At 38.5% G+C, this 21,796-nt stretch overlaps 2 protein-coding genes across 4 annotated transcripts in view; one reads left to right on the top strand and one right to left on the bottom strand.

Moving 5' to 3' along the window:
- Positions 1-21,796, bottom strand: part of LOC126919496 (ATP-dependent RNA helicase DHX33) — a 250,860-nt gene that overhangs the window by 19,405 nt on the left and 209,659 nt on the right. The gene's annotated exons all lie outside the window — the stretch shown is intronic.
- On the top strand, positions 73-21,330 carry LOC126919495 (G-protein coupled receptor Mth2). Of its 3 annotated transcripts, XM_050728806.1 has the most exons (10): positions 73-3,019; positions 3,249-3,626; positions 11,424-11,703; positions 12,683-12,893; positions 14,950-15,158; positions 15,856-15,934; positions 17,529-17,701; positions 18,226-18,400; positions 18,670-18,934; positions 19,125-21,330. In XM_050728806.1, the coding sequence occupies exons 1-10, from the start codon at positions 2,687-2,689 to the stop codon at positions 19,320-19,322; spliced, it is 2,301 nt and encodes a 766-aa protein (XP_050584763.1). In that variant the 5' UTR covers positions 73-2,686; the 3' UTR covers positions 19,323-21,330. The 3 variants fall into 3 exon arrangements, with proteins under 3 accessions (XP_050584763.1, XP_050584764.1, XP_050584765.1); XM_050728807.1 differs by lacking the exon at positions 3,249-3,626; XM_050728808.1 differs by lacking the exons at positions 73-3,019; positions 3,249-3,626 and adding an exon at positions 10,011-10,060.

Raw genomic sequence — 21,796 nt, 5'->3', positions numbered from 1 at the left:
TGGGAAGGGAGGGGCGGGAGACTGGGCGAAAAGAGGCGCGTCGTGTATGGTCTTGTTGTTGTTGTATCCAGCGGCAAGCCTAGTCGAATTTCTCCCTCATCTGCGCTGTCGGTTGGTGCGAGCGTACAGTCGCGTTTCTACGTGCGTATTCACCGTGTCGTGTCATATGGACGCATCGCGCCGTTGTCGAATACGCGGCGGTACGTTGGCGGGAATCCGAGCTAGCCTGGCCGCGGATAAACGATAAGGGGGCAAGGAAATCGGCAGTGACGATCGTAGGATTCATCTATCAAAAATAAATGCTCGAAGAATCGTTTATCGAATAGCTTTGTCGGTACAAAGATTTGCTTATTCGGCGTGACCCGTATGATTCTCTCTCTGTGTAATTTTAGAAACGAAAAAGAATCTCCAACTATTTGTAGCGGCATGATGTGAATTACGGAGGGGCTGATAACTCGCGCGATAAATCTCGGTAAATCGTTTCGAACGTTGAGAGGTGGAAATTGTCAATTCTCAACAGAAGGCGAAACTAGAATATAAAAGGATTAGGTTAGACGGAGTAATTTCTTTGTTGCAATTCGACGAGCTTTGTGAATTGGGTGGACGAAAAGACAGGAAGAAGGAGGTAACGAGGAGACGGCGGTGATCTATTTGTGGATCGATTAGTCGCGTGAAAAAAAAAAAAAAAAGAAAAAGACCGAAAAGTGAGATTCGAGAAAAGGTGTCTTGTGCAAGGAAGGTGCTCGGAATATCGAAATGGCGGAAGAAAGAAGGAAGCAAAGCGTCGTTGAAATAATTACGAGCCGTCAGGCAAAGGGGCACGATAGGTTGATGTCCGAGAATTAAAAAGGCTGCTGGAATAATTCAAATTCAGGAAAAAGAAAGTGCGACGCGTGTGAAGAGTGAGAAGTTGTAAAAAATTGGAGCAAAAGTTGGCGGTAATCGTCGCGTAATCGTCGTGTAATAGAGAAAAATGGGAAAAGAAGAAGCAGCGGAATAGTAACACGACCGAAAAAGATAAAACGAACGAAATTTGAAGGATCTAGGTGCGTTTGTGAGTTAAGTTAGGTACGAATCTCTGATCTTTCGCTAATATCGTATATGATGATATCGCAATTTTGTGCGCGTGTGCGCGCGTGCGTGCGTGCTTGGGTGTGAATGAATGGATTTATCGTTGATATTTATCGTTGAGAAAGGGGAGGAACCGCGAATTAAATAGATGGGCTTTCTTTTATGCAAATTCGAGAAACAAACAGGTATGTAAAAATAATTCGTAATTGATAATGTGATATAAAGGAAGACAAAAAGATGAAAAGATAGAAAATATACGCGTTTTATAGAAAGCTCTGGTATAAAAATATCAATGAAAAATAAACGAAACTTGCTTTCCTAACACTGCGAATAAAAGATAAATTGGAAACATCTCGGAACAAGTAACAACGAGGAAGAGGGAGGAACAACAAGGAAGAAACTCGAAGCTTCGAATTGAAAGGAAATATGTAAAACACGCAGTAGAAATGGAACCGTGAAATCAATCGCGATAATTTGGAAGGTGAGAGATTAGCAATTTGCTGCACCTGCGCCGATAGGTTATCCGCTGCATGTGACGGAACGACGAGAAGATTTTGATCAACGGAACCACGAGAAGATTTTGATCAACGAACCGAGAAGAAATTGAGATTAAAGTTGCCCTTAAACTGACGCTGCTGCTCCATCTGATTCGAAACGATAGAGCTACCTTGTAATTGAGGATTATCCGAATGCAGTTGGATGCGTGCAACACATAATCGATCGGAGACGGCTTACACGAATTGTACGAATTGAATTTTACGAAGATCGACGCCGAGTAACGACGAGTAACGACGAGTAACGACGAGTAACGATGTCTGCCGACCACGCAAATTCCAACACACGCATTAAAAGTTTATAACGCAACGACGTCTCATTAACGGACGAAGATTGCCGATTCGACAAACGATTCTCGTGAAAAGGCGGTTCTCGTTTGTACGTTTATCATTTCCACTTGTACATTACTGTTTGTTTTCTTCGTGTCGTTTAACGTTAGCATCGGATCGGGAATTTATGCGATAAGGCGATACACGTACAGAGAATAATATAATAAAAATAGAGAAATAAATAAAATAGTAAAAGAAGAAAAGCAAATAAATAGAGGAACAAAGGAATAACGGTAGAGAAAGCAGAGTGTATTTGGTCAAATAATTCCACGTATAACGGCCAGAAGTCGTGTGGGTTCTTGGAAAATCCGACCGAAGATGAGACTTACTCGAGTCAAGGTCTTCAAGTATACATAGCAGCAGAATCGTCGAGCTTCGTGCTTTTCAGAGTTTGTTGGAAGTTGTGTGAACGAGCAACGGTCATTTTGATGCTTGTCGATACTTGGGTTCGCGATTTAGATCCTTTCCTTTTTCGTTGACCAACGAGTTTGATTGGCTTAACGGCAAATAACGGCAAATAACGGCAAATAACGGCAAATAACGGCAAATATTCGTTACCAAGCTTCGTACAAGCTTAATATTTAATACTTCGACTGTTGTTAATATCTCAGCTGTTGTAACGGTCGGTGCAACGTTCAAGTCGAATATCGAATATCTAGTTTAGTAGAACACCGACATCTCTCATCTTTAATCGTAAAAAGCAGCAGTTGAGTGCGATTTTCAGCGGAACGATGTCGGCTGAAATCGGTGGAATTATGCAGCGATCAGTTTCGACATATTCAAAGTACTGTTCGTGTTCGACGCTAACGAGAAATTTTCTTCTCTTGTGGTTGCTGTCTCTGTCAGCCGGTGTTGCTTCTTCCTTCAACAAATGTTGCCCATTTGGAGAAGTTTTCTCAGGGATGTCGAAAGTGGATTGCGTTGCGTCTCCACGTGCTCCGCAAATCGTTGCCAGTGATCCTACTAACAAGAACGTAACTTACGGCCAACTTCCTATTTGCCAGAAGCCTGAATATATTACCACTCTGTCTCTTGACGAAATCAACTCTGCTGATATTTTACAGGTACGCGATATCGGTTGCTCGTTTGACTTTATGTTTGTCGATACATGTTGCAAATCGTGCTATATAAAGAATCGATGCAGATCTTGCTATTGCTCACTTTTCTTAGATGAAACATTTACGATACAACAACGATAAAGCAAAATACTACGATAATAAGCATGAAAAGTGACCGCAGGATGACGCAGCGATCAAGTTGCCAATGAAAGTTTAAACTTTTTCGTATTTACAGAGTCCGTACTGTATCGATATTCTGTACAACGATATCACTCGGGTCGTTGTTCCGACACTCGTGCATTGTAAATCGAACGAAGACAAGGATCGAACACGTCCATTCCCAAAAGCACCATCCTTATCGGAATTTTTAAACGTCAGAAAATGTTGCTCGAATAATACAGTTTTTAGCGTAGTAACGGGAGGCTGTGAATTCGATCGTTATTACTCGAAAACGAACCATTTCTTGCCGTTACTCGCTGATTACTTACGAGAAGACGAGCATTTTCCGAACCTGGAGTTATTTCTGCTTCATACAGGCATGCCCAAATGTTCTTCAGGCGCGATCTTCACGCACGAGATCGATTCAGTAGACATCATCAATGGAACTTTACAGGTGAGTGGATATTCGAACGTGAATTCGCGCCACGCCACATTCTCCATTTTTCAATCTCCAATCTACGAATAATTCGTTATATATAACTAATTATTTCCTAATCATTTAGTTTTCAATCGAGTTTCTAGAACGAACGAATAAAATACAAGAAAAGGAAAGAGAAGAAAAGAAAAGAAAAGAAAACTTGCCCACCTTGCCCCAATTTTTCGAAATTATACTATAAAATATAATAATGTAATAATGTAATTTATACCATCCGGATCGTTAAATTCAAACCATTTTTTTTTTCGGAGCCACAATATCTGTAACAACGAAGGTCAGAAGATAAATGAGTTGGTCGAAGGATCTTGGAATTTGGGGGAAAAACCACCTCCTGTTACACGAGGAGAAACAAATTTCAAGGATAGCCAACTTATATGTATATTTTTCCAACCGTTCATTTACTTACGTGACGCATCTTCTTGCTCAACTGTACTCTCTTTGTTGCATTTATTTGAATTCTATAACATTTACAAAGATATCGTTATCAGCATATCGTTAGGGGCACGTCAATCTCGATGTTCCTGCTTGTTCTCTGCTTGAGATAATATTTTTTCACAAACGTTTCAGCGCTTCTGTATACTTTTGCATGCGTGCGTGCGTGCGTGCGCGCGCGCGTGTGTACTATATATATATATATATATATAGTAAAAAATATAATATTCAGTCGAATATAATAGATTTGTATATACTTGAAACTATTCGATATTCATAAAAGAGATACATATACGTAGTATTAGGAAAATAGTGGAGAAGTAGAGGAAATTGTTGTTTTACCTCTTGATACATAGATTAGAAGTGAATATTGTTCGAAATAGTATGATAGAGCGTGAATAAAAGTAGTCGTTAATTTCACTGTATCAAGACACCCACACGATTTGAATTTATCGATGCGTTTATCTAACAAAAAGGTAGGAAATTTCCGGCTTTAGTTACGCGAACGATGAAGTCACGCATGCAGAAGCTACGCCTTAAATTATAATAAACAAAGTTGGGACGCGACGCGAGCGTTAATTCGTTCCAGGTTGCAGCAGCGGCCAAGCATCAACGGTTTCGTCATTGTCCCTTTCTCTAGGTTCGTTGTTTCGTCGGATTTTTTCTCATCGTATTCAGCACTTATATATAGTTACAATCTGTATTTCGTGTATTTTCCTTTTTTCCTCGATAGATTGTTTCATTTTCGATGAATTTTCTATTCTCTAATTATCGAATATTTCAAATATATCTTGAAACGCGAACGTGTTATTAGCTGTTCGATGAAAGATTTCTCCTTGTCACAGAGAGCACGGATTTTTATTTCCTTACGACGATCTGATCGAGGGTTCGAGAGATCCGGGAAAAAAGAAAAGGAAATATCTATATACACGATTAAACAAAATAGATTTAGACAAACAAATTAGGTTAATCTTTCTAACGTAATGACTTACGTTCTAACTTACTAATAAAATTAATAAGCTATCCGAGAGTATTACACGTGGTGCGGTAATGGCAAAATATTATTAAAATTAAGATATTACATATTTTACTATATAATATTATAATTAGTATAGTAAATTGTTTACAATAACAGGGGAAACAAATATTTCTAATCCAAGAAAAAAAGAAAAAAAGGAAAGAAGGAAAAGAGAAAGAGAAAAGAAACATTCCAACGCGAATGGAAATGTATACATTTTTCTGTTAAATAGGATAGCGTAAGTTGTATTATTCTTCTGTATTCTTTTTTCTTTTGGCCTATATTCATCAGCATATCCATCAGCACCGTTTGTTCGTGTTATAAAGTATAAAAAGTAGGTTGTAGTACTATAATAAAGTAAAATATCGGTGAAACTTTGGAAAGAGCCATGTGTAAAAGTATGTAGATTATTCTAGTTTATTAGAGATTTCGCAGTAATATGCTATATACCGTATTATATACTGTTGCATCTAAATTCATGGTACAAGCAAAGTCGGGGAGATTCACTTCGAAATAGATAATACGAAAATCAAATCGTAAGGCTAGTTTTTGACAAAATTCGGTTTGAAAATTTGTTCAATACGCGTTAATTTACCAAATTGCCAGTTAGACGGGCGAGACATTCGACAGGTCGTTCTGAACGCCTGAACGTTGAAACCATTTTTCCATTACCATTTTTTCGTCTCAAGTCTTGTCAGGAGGAAAATTGAATTTTAAAATTTGTCTAATACCTAACGCGTATCTAACGCCGGCTCGTTGTTGACAACGAGCATGAAAACAACACATTAAAAAGGCTACTATATTCATATATTAAATATAGTATATTTTCGTACGGGGAACGGCCTTTTGTTGATTATCCATTGCTGTGCTTTCCAATTCGATCCTCTTATCTTTCATGTTTGAGCCTTTTATTCCGTGCCGTAGCAGACTGCCTATCGTATACTTGCCGTAATTACGTTATCCGTCGTATAGAAACGAAAAGTGTAATACGCAATGTTACGAAATTATCAAGTAGTCCATATCCTACGTATTTGACGCGTCTTTTATTTTAAATTGAATTTTAATGGATCGCGCGATAGATGGTTCACGAGTCTTCTCTTTTGTGAATTGGAGATTCTACTTAATAATTGCGTGGTATTAGATCGTAATGGATTTTTAATTTGCTTTGTCCTTAGAGTGTAATGGACTTTTAATGGCTGTTTTCGTTTAATTGGTTTCCTCTTAAAGCGAAAAACATCGCGACACGGATATTACGTTCGTATATCTCGTGTTGTTTATGATCTTTTATAGATATTAAAAAGATTAACTATTCAACTTTGAATAGCATCTTTATGTTGTCTCGTAGGTACTTTAAAACTGCAGATGTGTATGTATTCCTGCTACACCCGCTTTTCTCACTCAGGTATACCTTTCATTTCCTTTTCTATCGAAACGAGAAACGTATTCCTAAAGAATTACCTGCCAAAGCAACATGTAAACGTATAATAATATTTTATGCATTCCTTAACGTTTAACGCGTTTACCTTTTTTATGTTATATACATAGGTACGTCGATTAATGTATATTACACAATCGAATTTTATTTTTAACACATACTTTCCCTGCATATGTACTTTTAGGTAAATTACGTATATATAATTATGTATATATAAACAAACTACGAATCGTCGTTTAACACGATAACTTTTATAGTATAAGATAACTTTTTTGAGGTTTTCTTTAAAATAGATTATCGGATCGAAATACAATGTTGAAGCAATTTTTTGGAATTCCTCCGATGACCATGTTATTTTATCGAGAAGGTCGGAAACTTGTTCCAACGGATTTTGTACGACATTTTATACGAGTAAATTTTATTTTTCATTCCTAACTATAGGACGCGACGCTTGCTCAGCTATTTTGCAGTATATGCTTCGATAACGTTTGCTCGATATCCAGAAGCGGAAGCGACTAGGTGCAGGATTTGATATTTGAACTTTATGGTTCGTGTCCTATAACTTTAAACTTCCACGACGGGTAACGAATTTGATAAGAAGACATTCTGTCGGTCCCCTTTAATTCGTACGTCGACCGTGACAAAACGAAACGAAACGAAACGAAACGAAATGAAACGAAACGAAACGAAACGAAACGAAACGAAACGAAATGAAACGACAAAATCAAGTTACATTTTCCCTTCCGATATTTCCACCTCTGAGGGCACGATACCCTTAGGCATCTTTTACCCTTTGTGTCGTCGAAAATAGACTGCGACATCGAGCCAGATTTACAGATACACGGCCAATATTTACGACCCCTGTTTTTAAAAGAATATTTGAAAGAATATTTGACTGTCCGACTTTTTAAAAGAATATTTTCAGTGGCCCACCGTGATTTTTACATTTTGCGTTTGTCACGAGACGCTTATGTCGCGTACACTGTATAAACGACGGATAAACGACGGATAAACGATGGCTGGAGAAGTTTGTATTATGAAATTTTTTATTTAGCTAGCACTTTTTCCCACCCGGTTCAATCGCGGTAAAAAAACCTATAGAAAAATATTTGTACGGATAAAAGTGTTTCGCGTTTCGATGTTTTTGAATTTGAAAATCCGAGTCATAGTTTTCGCGGATGTAAATTCTACTTTCCTTTTATTCCGCATGGGGAAGCTATTGCGATACTTTGGTTGACGAACGATACGATTAGTTTAATCGCGTTAATCTTGTAACGAAACTTACTATACGAGAGAATTATCGTTTTCGAGGACCAACCTGATGCGTAATCCGCGAGCCTGTAGGGTGGAGTCACTCGCGGGCGAATCTGGCGCGAGATGGCCGAGCCGCGGGAGATAGAAATGCGATGCGAAATTGGCGGCGAGTTTCTGGGAGAAAGGTGACGCGCAAACGAATTCCATGCGAAATCGAGGAGTCACTGGGAGATTTTCAAGCCTGGTGGAAGGTGTTAGGAGGGTGGAGAAAATATAGACGAATCTGACGCGCGTGAAATCGGGCAGCCATTGGATCGGCAAGATTTTCTGTTCTATCGAGGCTTTCCTTTTTCCTCGTAATTTACCAGCTTCGTAATTTTGATCGACAAAGGTCGACACGATTCGAGAGATAAAGTCGTATCGTGCGAGTAGGCACGTTCAACCAAGTTGCGAAGGATCATCGATTTGATCGTTAGGTCTCAAGTAACTAGACTCAAATTTACAAACGCCGCTGTTTTCATTTTTATTTTCACACTGTCTACCGACAGAAAGACGGCTTTCTTTAAGCATCGCTTTCTGATCTTGGAGAATAGGTAGAAATCGCAAGAGGCGAGATCTCGCGCGTATGGCGTTGTTTTTGTTAAAAGTGAATAATTTGTTTGGCGGACAATGCGTCGTGGGTGAGCAACGGCTTGGTTGTTAACTTTTGCAATCCGACATTTTTTAACCGAGCGTAAAAACACGCTTATATTTGAAAATGCGTCAAGTTGTACCGACTGACACGATCGAGCTGAATTTTCTCACATTATCGGTAGTCGAAACATCTTTTATAGCTGTTTGTTTTTTTATCTCTACCCTACCACTCTCGGTTTCCAAGCTGTGTAAGGTCATTCTCGTCTTTTTCTGTCGGACCTCGTATCACCAACAATCGCGGCTCTCTCTCTCTTTCTCTCTATAAATGTTTAGAATAAAGGTGTTTTTGTTTCCTACGTGTTTTTCAAGGAATTTGTACGCTGCAGATGGATTTAGGATGTTTTCTATCTGTAACATGTGCGTTTCTGTTTTCATTCTTTTTATATGATAACCGAAACTAAAGTTATACGAAATTAAAGTTAACACATCCGTTAAACAAATCTTTCCCATTACTATCTTGTCGCTATTAGGATGGCAATCCTATGCTAATGCGCATATATATGCGTATGCAATTTTATTTATGTCGGACTTATGTCGGAGTAAATGTAACGTAACAAGTAGAATTTTCTTTTTATCACAAATTGTAGCTCTGTTATTTAGGATGCTCGCCTCTACGGCATAATCATCGTTGTTAGAAAGATGGTTCCTAAGATTTTTCAACGACCATGTTTCCAAACATTCTTCTCGTCCGTCACTTCGCCTGTAATCGCATCGTTCGTATGAATGCAAATACAACATCCGTACTTGACGATCCGTACCCTTACGATCAATTCCTGGACGATACTCACCGACGATAGCAGCGACATCCATAGCGACGTTTCGTGCTACGATTTTTTCCTAGTCGTCCGGCGATAAATATTGTTTACCATAGTGTAGCGTGGCGCAACACGACGTAGCAAATGTAGTTTCAGATGGTCAGAGCCTTTATCCCGACCGGTGAAAGGATGCGAACGCTGTAAATAAATCTACGGGGCGTGGTGGCGGTAGCGGTAGCGACATAGCAGCTGTAGTGGCGGTGGCGGTGGCGGCGGCGGCGGCGGCGGCGGCACGCCGATGTGCAGTGGCGTAGCAGCGATGCGCCGCCGATGAAACCAAGGACCGCATTGCGGACGGTATCAGATAGAACGAAACTGTCTAGTTGCAATCGAGCATGTCCTTGCATGCACAGTGCGCCCGGCCGTTGTAGCCGCTGCTCGATAGTTTCAATTTTGCTTTTACCTCTAAATGCTTTTTTCCGTTTAAGAAAATTAAAGAGGCATCGGAAACATCGATGATGGATTACGACAATAATACACTTTTTTTTTTTTAGCATAAAAGATCGTAACGCGGCATTACCGTGACAGAACAAGACTCGTTTCTCATAGAATGCTGTTGTTAGATGTTTTTTCTAATTTTGCATTTAATTTAACGCGATCAGTTGTTTACGATAAAGATTCACAGAATTACGGTAACTGCACGGATGAACAACACTAGTAAATATGTCTGGTTGAATAAACAGTGCTGCTTTCTCTTGAAATACACCAGTACACTAATTATACTATGCTGATGTATAGTACAATGGTACGATAATGTATCGGTTCGTATTTTATCGATTAGAAATGAAACGATTTGAATATGTATCGATTCGTAGATAAAAGTGGAATGCAACTTGTTGTAGAAATTTTCGTTAACGCGTCTGAACCGTTATTCGGAATGATAGAAACGAGAGATTGCGATGAATCTGAAATGTGGAAAACACTGTTGTTGCCTGTAGAGAATCGCAAGTTTTATAATAGTAATTAATCTACTAATATCTTGGCAATAATTAACAAATTCCAATCACGTAATGATAATTTTCATAAACGCATTGGAGTTTAAGCGTTTCTAGAAATTTATATAGACAAGCCGGATCTTACTTTACTGAAACGTATTATGCGACAAATACTTGTTATGCGTGTTAAGTTAAGTTACTTTAACGTCGTTTGCGTGGCGTCGATTGCAGAAAGGTCGTAACATCTTTAAAAGAACAGAATATAGTATGGTTATACCGTATTATATTGGCGTAATATCGTTCGTTGTATTGTAAGAAAAGTTAAATTAAGAGAAACTTTATACGGACAGATCATCATCTGTTATTTTATGAAACGTGAAAAAGTGAAGAAGAGCGGTAAAAATTTTGCTGGGGAAATTCTTTCTGCTTGTCCGTGTTACCTAAACGTGCATCAGATTGGCACCAGACTGTAACTGTTTTACGTTGTTGCGAAATTATTTCATTGAACATCGAAACATACAAACACCTCTGTTGAAAGCAATCGACGCGTATCGTATTTTCTTCGAACGATCTGAAACGCTGAAACAGGATCAGGAGTAAATAAAAGAGTAAACGAAGACAACGTTTTGTTGCGTAAATGAATATCAAATATAACATTGTCGATTCGATGATATCGTTATATCGATAGGAATGAATATGTTATATCGTCGTGGCACACTGTTAATTCGATATAGCGGATATCAGCGATATCTTAGACGGAGAGGCTCCGCACACGAGACGATCAAATTAAATTTTTCAATTGTTACAAAAACGTTACAAGAATCGCTAAAGTTCTGGTCGATTCTCGTCTGCTGCTTTCGCTTACGACTTACGTCGCGTCTTATCGCGACTTACGTTCACGTTCTTCCGCTTTAATCTAGCCGTGATATTTGATCTGTCGCGTACCAGGGACGAATTTTTACGCGTTTTCTCGCCGATACCTTGAAAACGCGTCCGCTTGTGCCGGGCGGAACTTGCCAAGACTTTCGAGCGATTCACAGTATCCGGTTTTCTTCGCGCGAACGTGAAAACAGTGGAAATTTTTCTCACAGCGGATATCGAATCTTTGAATCTCGTACGAATCAGTCGCCTCTCGTTTAGGATTACGTAAAGTGCTGCCGTGTAATTTTCTAGGTGACACTGGCGACAGGAAAAAACGAATCCGCGGAGAGTTTCTCCATCACCGAACGAAACTCCTGTCTGGAATTGATGCCGTACTTGCGATCGAAACGCCGGCTCGTAGTTCGCGTGTGCAAGGAGGTAGAATACTGTCGGGACCACCGATGTATACAAAAATGTTGTCCGACGGATGCGGACGATGGCGGCAGTTACACTTGCTCGCACATTGCCAAGTCGGAGAAAAATTTCTACGAGGAAATCTTGAATATTACCGGAGGAACTTGGGATATGACAGGTCTGTATCGCGATGTTGCACGATCGGTTGGCTGTTAAGTTAAGTTACGTTTGGAGAGAACTTTAACGTCGTTTGCGTAGCGTCGGTTGCAAAAAGGTCGTAACATTTTTAAAAGAACGCAATATAGTACGGTGATACGTAATAATTAATATACATCCATGTATAATAGTAATATGGATGTATGTATATAACGTGAACGTGGTTATTTTTTTTTCGAACGAATTGTGTTGCACCGAAAACATAGAGGATGCAGCGTCCGAAACACACCAAGTTGTATATATATGAAGTTGTTATTATTTCGCAATTAGTTACTTACACATCGGTACAAAAGATTCTGTCGGAATAAAATCGATTGGTTCGAAACGACGAATATTGCCATTCTATCGCGATCTTCTCTCCTTGAGATAATCTTTTTCTCTTTTCTAGCTTATTGGCATTTTTTTTTTCTTTTTTCAAGAAAACACTCTGTATATATTTTCTTATTTCGATAAGACTGTGTATATATTTTCTTATACACCGATCGATGCGAATTATTCTTCTCTACGTATAAAAAAATGTTTTACACGCTTGTACTGCGTAGAAATGATATCATTTTGAATAATATTTGAATGTTAATTTTGTAAAACTTGTCGGTGGAAAGGGGGAGGGGGGGGGGAAGAGGAGGAAAGACGAGAAAAGACGTAAAATAGTATCGTTGCGCTTGTGTCTTTTTTGTCTCTTTTATGGAACAAGTTGGACGAAATCGAGGAAAATATCTCATCTAAGAAATAGAGTCTTGCGAGAGAAAGGTGACGAAAGTAGCTTGTCCCGAACCAACTAATCTTACTTATGTATATCGTCGGAAAGAATAACCAACGTATTAACGAATTGGTACTAACGTAAATTAATACTAAACGTAACGATCTGTGTAAAAAAACTAATTCTCTGTTTCCTCTGTCATTCTCTTGCATTATTTAAACCTGCATTTTTTATCCCTCAGAATACGGTGTGCGGGTTGGACTCGATTGTGCTAACTTTTACGAAGAAAACATGAACGGTACATACGGTGTAACATCAAACGGATTCCTCAAACTCAGTCCGTCAATCTGGTTACCACCGGACATGTACTGCGTGGACAGTCTGGTTACCGACAATACCGACGGTTTATTAGCTTTTATCTGCTTCTTGAACGATGGCGACGATGCAGCCAGGTGAGGGCTTTTACTTTCTACTAGACTCGAATAATAAAGAAAATATTTTCCGTTTTATGGCTTTGCTTTATTAGTATTACCGATATCGATGCCTGATTTCGATGCCTGTCGCTCGTCTATTTCCGCATCAACCGATTTCGATCAAATTGCGCATCTACGTATCGTACGACCGATATAAATCATACGAAGTATGTTGTTTAAATTTCCATTCTCTTCTTCGCCATCCCGACCGATTGGAATTTCTTCAAAGTCCTTTTTACACGTGGTCCGTCTGATCTTATTTCGTTTCATTCGCCTAAACCAAGTGTTTGCAGTTTCTTTCGAAAAAGTCGAATTTGAAAAAAGTTGATCCGTTTTAAAAGGGGGTGTTTGGCGAGTGTTAGGCGAATGACTGTACATATACGCGCGCAATGTTCAAAGTCTTGTCGTCGTCGTCGTCGTCGTGTATTATTCGAGAAACTGACGATATAAAAGATTGGACTGCTCTCGAGAGGGATGCTGGTCAGCCGTTGAAACCGGAATTCCACATCTTTCGCGGCAGCGCGTATTGTGTCTGCGCTGCATCAATGCCAGATAGCCAGGTTGTTTGCCAGTGATGCTGTGACAATGTATACGCTCGTACATATATCTTGATGCAGAAGAATAAATAACAATGCTACAAGTCCATTTGCCTGATGAATAGAAGAACGGCGGCCATTCACCGGTCGTCATACGAGTCGCAACGAAGTGGCTATACATTCGTGTTTGTTCATTCGCTTCTTCCGCTATAATATACATATGATATACATATGCCTGTACATATCTGTTTCTTGTATTCTTCCGCTGTTTACCATCGTTTGTTGGAGCGCTGTCTCGATCATCGATCGATGATGTTCCAGTAAAGCCTGCTGGCTTAATCATTAGAGATCGTTTAATAACAGAACTATCCGTTAAATCTGTCGAAAGAACGGTATTAGGACGGTATTATTGGTCGTTGCGCGCGGTGAAACCATACACACGTTTCTGGAAGAATTAATTTTCATTATTATTCAAATAGAAATAGAATTCTATATACTTGTTGCGTTATATATTTTATACATATATTATACGGTATATATAATATCAACATACACGATATACGTAGTACGTATGTATAGAAGTAACACATTGCCGTTTAAAGGTATGTAGCCACTTGACGTCTACGATCGTATTTCGCTTTGTGTACGTAAGTACGTAAATTATCGACGTAAATTCGGTTTTTAAATAAATTCATCGCATGTATACGTACGTATACCCAGCTTACGTTTTGAGTGGCGTAAGTTTTCATTTCGTTATGCGAACGTTTGAAATCGTCGACTATTTATTTACGATGCGTTTCCATTGTATTATATTTCACATTTAATATCGTCGTTTAATATCGTCGGTCCGCTTTGTAGGCTCGATCCTTTCGTTTTACTATGCACCGTATAATTTTAACGCGACTCTTTGTGTCGTTAGAAAAGGTGGAAAAAGCACCGGGTGTTATACAAATATGCATATACATATGTTGAGTGACCGTCCCTCTATCAACCGTGATTCGCAAGCGGTCGATAGACGAGCGATACCGTTTTGGAAGGCAACTTTTTCGACTTTTTGCGCTTTTTGCGCTTTTTGCGCTTTTTGCACACAATTATTCAGAGCGTGTTAATTTTCCCTATGAAGCGCGTTATAGCAAAAGTCGTGATCTTTTTCCTTTTTTTCCTTTTTTTTTTTTTACTCTTGCAACGAAACGACATTTTCACCTACGAGTATAGTATAAACGTCGACAAAGTAAAAAATATCAGTTTGCATTCGTTTCTACAGACGTAAGTATTTTTCCATAAACACACACACACACATATATATATATGTAAACGAGATTCATACTGGAACTATCCTTAAATAAATACGTTAAAATGTGATATACCACGCCTATGATAGAGATAGATAGAATTAGATAGAATTGGATAGAATTGGATGAAAGTGAAATAAAAATATAAAGTTATATCCGTTCTGATCGCTTAGTATCGTAATAATCGTTTCTGTTCTTTCTTTTCAGATTGATAATTTCCTCTATTCTTATGGGAATCAGTTGTATCTTTTTATTTTTGACACTGATCGTCTACCTTTCTCTACCGGTGCTTCAGAATCTGCATGGTAAAACTCTGATGTGCCATATCGCGAGCCTTTTGGTAGGTTACCTTTGCCTAACCATAATACCTTGGATAACAGCGGAAAATGACAATATTACACCGTGCGGTATAGTAGGTAATGCTGTTTACTTTTTGTATAGTTTTCGAAATAAAAGTAAAACAACACGTACGAAATATCCAAGTTATCGGATATAAATTGTTTAAGGTCTAGAACTGCACGTGCAAAGTTTTTAGCAAATAAAAATAAATAAAATTCCAATTTTTTCACGTAAAATTGTCCAAACAAAAGGACTTCGAGCCATAAATTTACGCAATAGGATAAATAATTTCGTATCTCGACCAAAAATTATGGTTAACGCATTTCGCGCTATCATGAACGTATCGCGCTTTTGCGCACCTATTTATACAGATGTAAACACATTGCGAATAAAATCGTTCAAGAATTATCGAAAGTTGAACATTCTTTTCGACGGAAGAGGGTAGAGTCGCATCCCGTGGTCCCCCCTTTCGATTGGCTTTCGATTCTCACGACGAGTAGCGTACGACGATACGATAAAAAAGGATTTCGTCTTGAATTTCAAGGTTGAGGACTTTTTTTTTTACAAATCTTCACCGATCCTAGGGGGGGGGGCGGAGGGTACAGCCTCGCGCTATAGTGGTTTTTACATTCTCTTTTTTTCATACTCTGTACATATTAAAATTATGCAAAAAGATGTTGAAAACTATGGCATAAAGATTGTCAAGAAATTACATCGTTGATCGACGTAACAGGAGCGTATGCTTTATTTATCAGCGTTTGTCTTCGTATTTAGGGTACATCACGTTCTTCTCCATGATGTCGGCGTTTTCCTGGTTGAACGTCATGTGCTTCGATATATGGCAGACATTCGGGTAAGACATTACTACTAGTCGTTTAAGTTATTTCCTTCGGACCCGTTGCTCAAGCTTTCTACATTCTCTCCTGTCTTTTCCATCTTTCTTCCTTCTTGCTTGGTTAGAATTTTCGTGTAGGTTTTCGATCTGAATCGAATAAATGTCAATTATAAATCAAAATTGAAATGGTAGAAAGAAAATTAGTTGGAAAATACGAAGCGCCCTCGATCAAGGGGAATCTTTATCTGCAAAAATTGTCGAGACTATTGCGAAAAATACTTTACGCGTTAGATTCGAGCATCTTTCGCGTAATAAATCGCTATGATAAGCTTTATCGCGATCACGAATTTGCAGGTTATACAGAATTTTGTTACATTTGTTCGTTGAAAACTAAAGTATTTGAACAAGAAAAATATCAGGCATTTGTATTTCATACTCTTTGACGTATTACGAAACCGATGATGCATTTCAGCATTTAAAAAACGTATAGAGGTGTAAAATATTTGAAATTGTTTCGCGTACGATGTTGGTTTATCGAAGATTTTAGCATGTAGTTTCCCATTCGACGTTAAGTCGTTGTAGTAAAAGTTTGTGTTTCCCAGTTGTTATTTTGCCTGGTTACATACATATACACGTATATAAATATATAAATATAATCATCGGGCCGATATTTTCCGCTAAGCGTGATATTTGCCGGTAAGCTTAAACCGTAATTATATCGATCGCGATACAGACGCATTTGCGCCGGCTAAATCATACCGCTACTTGCCACTTCTTCCTATATTTTATTCCTCATAGATTTATTTCCGTGATGTTTATGATCATGTCGTTGTAAAATGGGCCTACGCTGCTCCTCGACTATTAAATTATTAGATACTGCCGCGCTATGGCCTATTTCATGTATAAATCTATCACTTTCATTTATTTTTCACGAAGACGCGAAGATAGAGACGCGTGCCGAACAAGCGATGTAGAAATAGAAAGAAATAGGAACGCTGCATAGAGGGCCGTTATTATGCCTAAATTGTCTAAGACACGGGTGCACGCAACTCCGATCAACGGGCGAAAAAGACTCTGCCTCTATGCAGTCTCGTCTTTCTATTTCCAAATCGCCTTTCTTTTTACTTGATTTTTCATTTGAATTCGCACGTACACGGTAACGTGTGACGCGCGTACTCTATGCTTATTTTCTGCCGCTTTGTCATTATCTGTTTAACTCGTTTAACTCGTTTTACCCCTCGTCGCCTTGCTTGTCATTTTCTCTTTCCTCCGTTCTTCTTTTCTTCTTTCGATTAACGAACATTTATAATTCATTGTATAACGATTTTTCTACATAACGCTGTTTCCGTAATTCCGCAAACGTTCTAAATACTTCAGCCTAATATTTTAAAGATTATTTTGGCGCGATCACAGCCCAGGGTTAATATAACCCTATAATATATGATATAATATTATAGGCACGCGAAATAGCACAGATAAAATAACATTATACGTTCTATCCTATATAAGCATATATATATATATATGTAAACCTAGCGATATTGTTTGCAATTTCGCAATATTTAACCAAAACGGATGGAAATTTCAAACATTCGAAAATCTCTTTTGCCAGGAAAGTACACAGTATCAGGAGTCAAAATCACAACAAAAGATTCCTGTTATACGGTCTATATGCGTGGGGCATGTCGATATTCATCATGTTCATCTGTATCCTGAGTGACCAGACGCATATTCTGCCAGAGAATTTGAGGCCTGAATTTGGTTTAGAACGCTGTTGGTTCAACCGTGAGTTATCAATTATCGTAGAAACGATAAGCTGCTCGTTTCTTTTTAAACGCTTAAGACGAGGTTGGATCAAGATGTGACAATTACGAACGTCATTTTTATCGGGCTTGTTATACTCTATCGGGTCGAATGGAATTGGATGGAAAAATAACGTCGTGCTTGGACCAGTGCTGAGATAAATTAAAATAAAAAAGCTTCGAATAGCTCGCTGTTTATAATAATTTCAGGTTACTATCTTTCTGTGCGTTTAGAAAATTCAAATTCAAACGAAAACGTTTCGTATAGGCATCTTTTCAACCACGAACATTCGCATCTGTCTACGAAAGTTCGTGATTAACAAAATGATATACCATATGTAAAATGCAATACCATCGAATTTACCAATTATCCGGTTCAACTGGAATTTCGAGTTGCCGCGGCTCGGCCGCCAACGTACGATACCAGTAGAGCCGCAGATATAGCTATATTGCCATTTCGAACGAAACGTTAGCAACTTACTACTGGAAATATCGTTGTTGTTGCAGCGCTTTTGGGACACGCGGAAATAGTTTTCTTCACGGTACCAGTCGCCATCCAATTGATAACGAATATGGTGTTCTTTATTCTCACGGCGAAGGAATGCAACAAGGTGAAGGCTGAGATAAGCAGGGTTTCGTGTTTAGACGTTAGGAGCAAACGATTTCACAGTGACAAAACTAAGTAAGTTTACTTGTCCCTTAAACGCCTTTCGTCCTAGTATTATGTCGGTTTGCAAGCATCGATTAAACGTGTAATTGTACGTGGAAACGTTCTGTTTAGTAAAGTTAGTAGTAAGACGACGAAAAATTTAATGGAATTCTATTTTGTAACGATAGCGAGTAATTATAGAAAATATCATCTAATCGAGATGTTGTTACGAGATTAATTTAATAATTCGCTTAACCACCAATAGGTTGCGATCGTAACGCTATATATTGTTACCAATTCAGGTTCATCATGAACGTGAAGCTATTTGTCGTCATGGGTATATCCTGGGGCGCTGAGGTGGTCTCTAGGTTGCTGAAAACATACACCGGAGTCCAGTATCAGGATGAATTATTCTATGTGACGGACGTGGTCAACAGTCTTCAAGGTGTTTTGATATTCGTTTTATTCGTGGTGAAGCGACGAGTTCATAAAGCATTGAAGAAACGACTGGGCTACGGTTCGAAGAAGAAACGCGAAGCCAGTTCGACGCTACAAGATCCGTACAGAGTAAGAAATAGCGCGAGTAACAGCACGCTAACGTCCAGCTTTGGAGTTAGCTTGACACCTTGACACCTTGACCAAAGAATATAAAATTCTCCGCCACAGAGAATCACGCGTTATTACGTGTTTCAAGCTCGATCCAAAGCTTACTTCCTTGCGTTTCTTCTTTTCATGGTTCGTATGTACTTGGTTTCAGGTTGTGTCGCTTCGCCTTTCTCCCAATCGTCTCGTTTATTATCGTTTACTATCGTTTACTATCGTTGTCATTTTGGTAATTAGCAAACGTTTCTCCAACGACGAGAAATGGAATGCCGTAGGGGCGTGCGAAACCACTCAAAGAAATTCGTTGCCGCCGAAAAAGGGAACGAAAAATTTTGCAGCAAAGCATTTGTAAATCGTTACGTCGAGTTTCGGTAAAATTTAAACGGAAACAAGCTCGTTTCAACTTTTCGTAAGAATAATAATTTATCGCGTTTTATTTATGGTAAAAATTAATATCACTCGTTGTTTGCGGAGCTGTTTACATAAATCCGACGGAACAAGCTTTTACTACCTATTTCTGGCTTTAGTAGCTTTTCTACCGTATAAAACTGATTTTCAACTAATTTTAATTTCAACGAATCACATAAAATAACACAACCTTTATTAGAGTCTGATCCATCTTGTCTATCTTAGCAACGGCAGATAATACGTAATAGTAGCGAATAATAAATAGGAGCCAAAATTCTAACGAAGCGAAATTTTTAAATACGTCGTAATGATATTCGTTATTCGTTGTTCATGTTTCTCCGTGTGTGTAACTGTAACTGTAACTGTAACTGTAACTGTAACTATTGTAACTGTAACTGTATTATTTCTATATACGTATAGGTTATACTATGTACATGTTTGCAACGTTACGTTATATTCTCGGCTTTATATCTCTATTATATTGTATAAAATCGACATAGGTGAGGAGAAAGTTTAGGAATTGGCGCCGATGATTCAACGACAGAGAACGGCGATGGTACTTTGTTTTATAATCGTCGAAGAAAAGGGGAAATGCACCGTTGGGGAAAATGGTCGCAGTTTTAAAACCGGCCTTGAATCACGCGGACGAACGGCTCGTACACGGCTCTTTTCGAAATTTGTCTGTTGACAAGTGAGTCGAGGGAACGTTGCGACGATTATTCGATGCACATGGAAGCAAGATAATCGCGCCAGACTATATTCGAGATTTTACAAACTGAAAACAGCCGCAGGAAATTACTGTGAATCTTACACGACTTGCCCGAACCTTTGCAACATTCCGTGTTGCATTCGAACGTTTTCTACGAATATCGGTTTATGGTATCTCTTGTAACGTATCGCGCGCGTAAGAGTGTTTATTAATATATTAGCTATTAAATATAGGTTTAACGATCAAAGATGAGGCGGTACGCTTTCACTTTCGCGCTAGATGTTTTTAAAACGGATCTCCACCGATCCGAGCCCTGTGCTTCGGAAGTACAATTACCCGACATAGCTGTGAAAAATATTTTTCAACGCTCTTTAGATACGAGACAAGATAGCTTACTTCGAGACAGAAAATTATGCCAACAAAGATACTTGGCGAGTGGTCGGCGTGTTCCATGTATATTTTATACCATATTCTCGAGTTTTTTGGGGAATTGGTTCGGCATTTTCAAACGGGATAAAAACAGTCGTTTATTAGTCGAAACATTCAAGCGAAAAGTACTCTTGTTTTCCTATATTTGCTCTATAGTAAAAAGTAAACAACATGGTGGATTTATTTACGTTACGAGGTATCGATCGTTCTTTATTACCTTCGTTCTTTCGCGCCGCTATCCACTTCCGTCTCGCTTTCCGGCTCGAAGATTTCCAGTCTCGAAAAGCCGATTTTTCCTCTCTAATTTTCCTGCTTCTTTTCCCGTCCATCGCATCGATGCCCAGTCACGTTGTCTTTTTGCATTTATCGCGTTAAACATATTCGCGTAATAAGAACGAAGCGAACGGAAACAACGATCTACAGTTCGATGTCTTCGTAGCAACGTATTTTTACGTTGTTTCCGTAAAATAAGCAGATTAAAGAATATATATTCGAAAAAAATTTCAATAAGAAATTGCTTCAAGAGAACCGAAGCAGGTAAATCCCTAACAATTCCTAAAGATTGAAACAATTTCGAAGAAACGACCACGAAGCAATGCGAGAACCACGAAAAAATTGACATTATAATTATTGCCTTTAATATTAACGTAACGATATAATAGGATTCAGAATTTAGCGTTTAATAGTAAAATTTTATTCTCCTGCACAATCAAAGTTTTATTCTCTTCCCTCTGGCAGATTAATACCGAGGTGCTCTTGAGCTAATTAATTAATCGAGTAATTTACGCGCAAATACAGTTTACTTCAAGTTTCAGTCGATCGATTAATCAATTTCCCCTCTCTCCACTACGTTCCTCTTTCGCTCTCGTATTCAAGGTTAATTGTACAGGCGGTTAATATTCGCAGATATTTACACGCTTAAATACGCGCGCACAAGGAGACGTATAGGTTTCTCAAACGTCTGTAAATTATAACGAACAGTTTTACAGTAATATTACGTACTAGTTTAACAAATGCTTTCTGTTCTCGTTGATCGCACGAATTTCTTCATTTTCTTTGCAACCCGTAACACCGTCGAACGATTAAATTTAATTCGATTGAATTTGAACTGAAATTGGAATTCGGATCTAAACGAACGTTATTCGTTTAGTGGGAGAAATAAGAGCTTTCATTCGGCATTCTTATGGGCAGTCCAATTTTACATTATTTATTTCTCTATAGATGTGTTTCGATTTAAGCAATTTTCGATCGCAATTTAATCGGGATATAGTCAAATATTT

This window comes from Bombus affinis, chromosome 8 (genome assembly GCF_024516045.1).
Source record: "Bombus affinis isolate iyBomAffi1 chromosome 8, iyBomAffi1.2, whole genome shotgun sequence".
NCBI lineage: Eukaryota > Metazoa > Arthropoda > Insecta > Hymenoptera > Apidae > Bombus > Bombus affinis.
The sequence above is the reverse complement of the archived record's forward strand: the minus strand, read 5'-3'. Positions and strand labels throughout refer to the sequence as shown.

What these genes read in the sequence shown, in the direction of transcription:
- LOC126919495 (XM_050728806.1), top strand. Translation starts at nt 2,687, where the DNA reads ATGTCGGCTGAAATCGGTGGAATTATGCAGCGATCAGTTTCGACATAT. An exon ending in TTTCACAGTGACAAAACTAA is followed by an intron (nt 18,401 to 18,669) that starts GTAAGTTTACTT and finishes TTACCAATTCAG; the next exon opens with GTTCATCATGAACGTGAAGC. An exon ending in CGCTACAAGATCCGTACAGA is followed by an intron (nt 18,935 to 19,124) that starts GTAAGAAATAGC and finishes ACTTGGTTTCAG; the next exon opens with GTTGTGTCGCTTCGCCTTTC.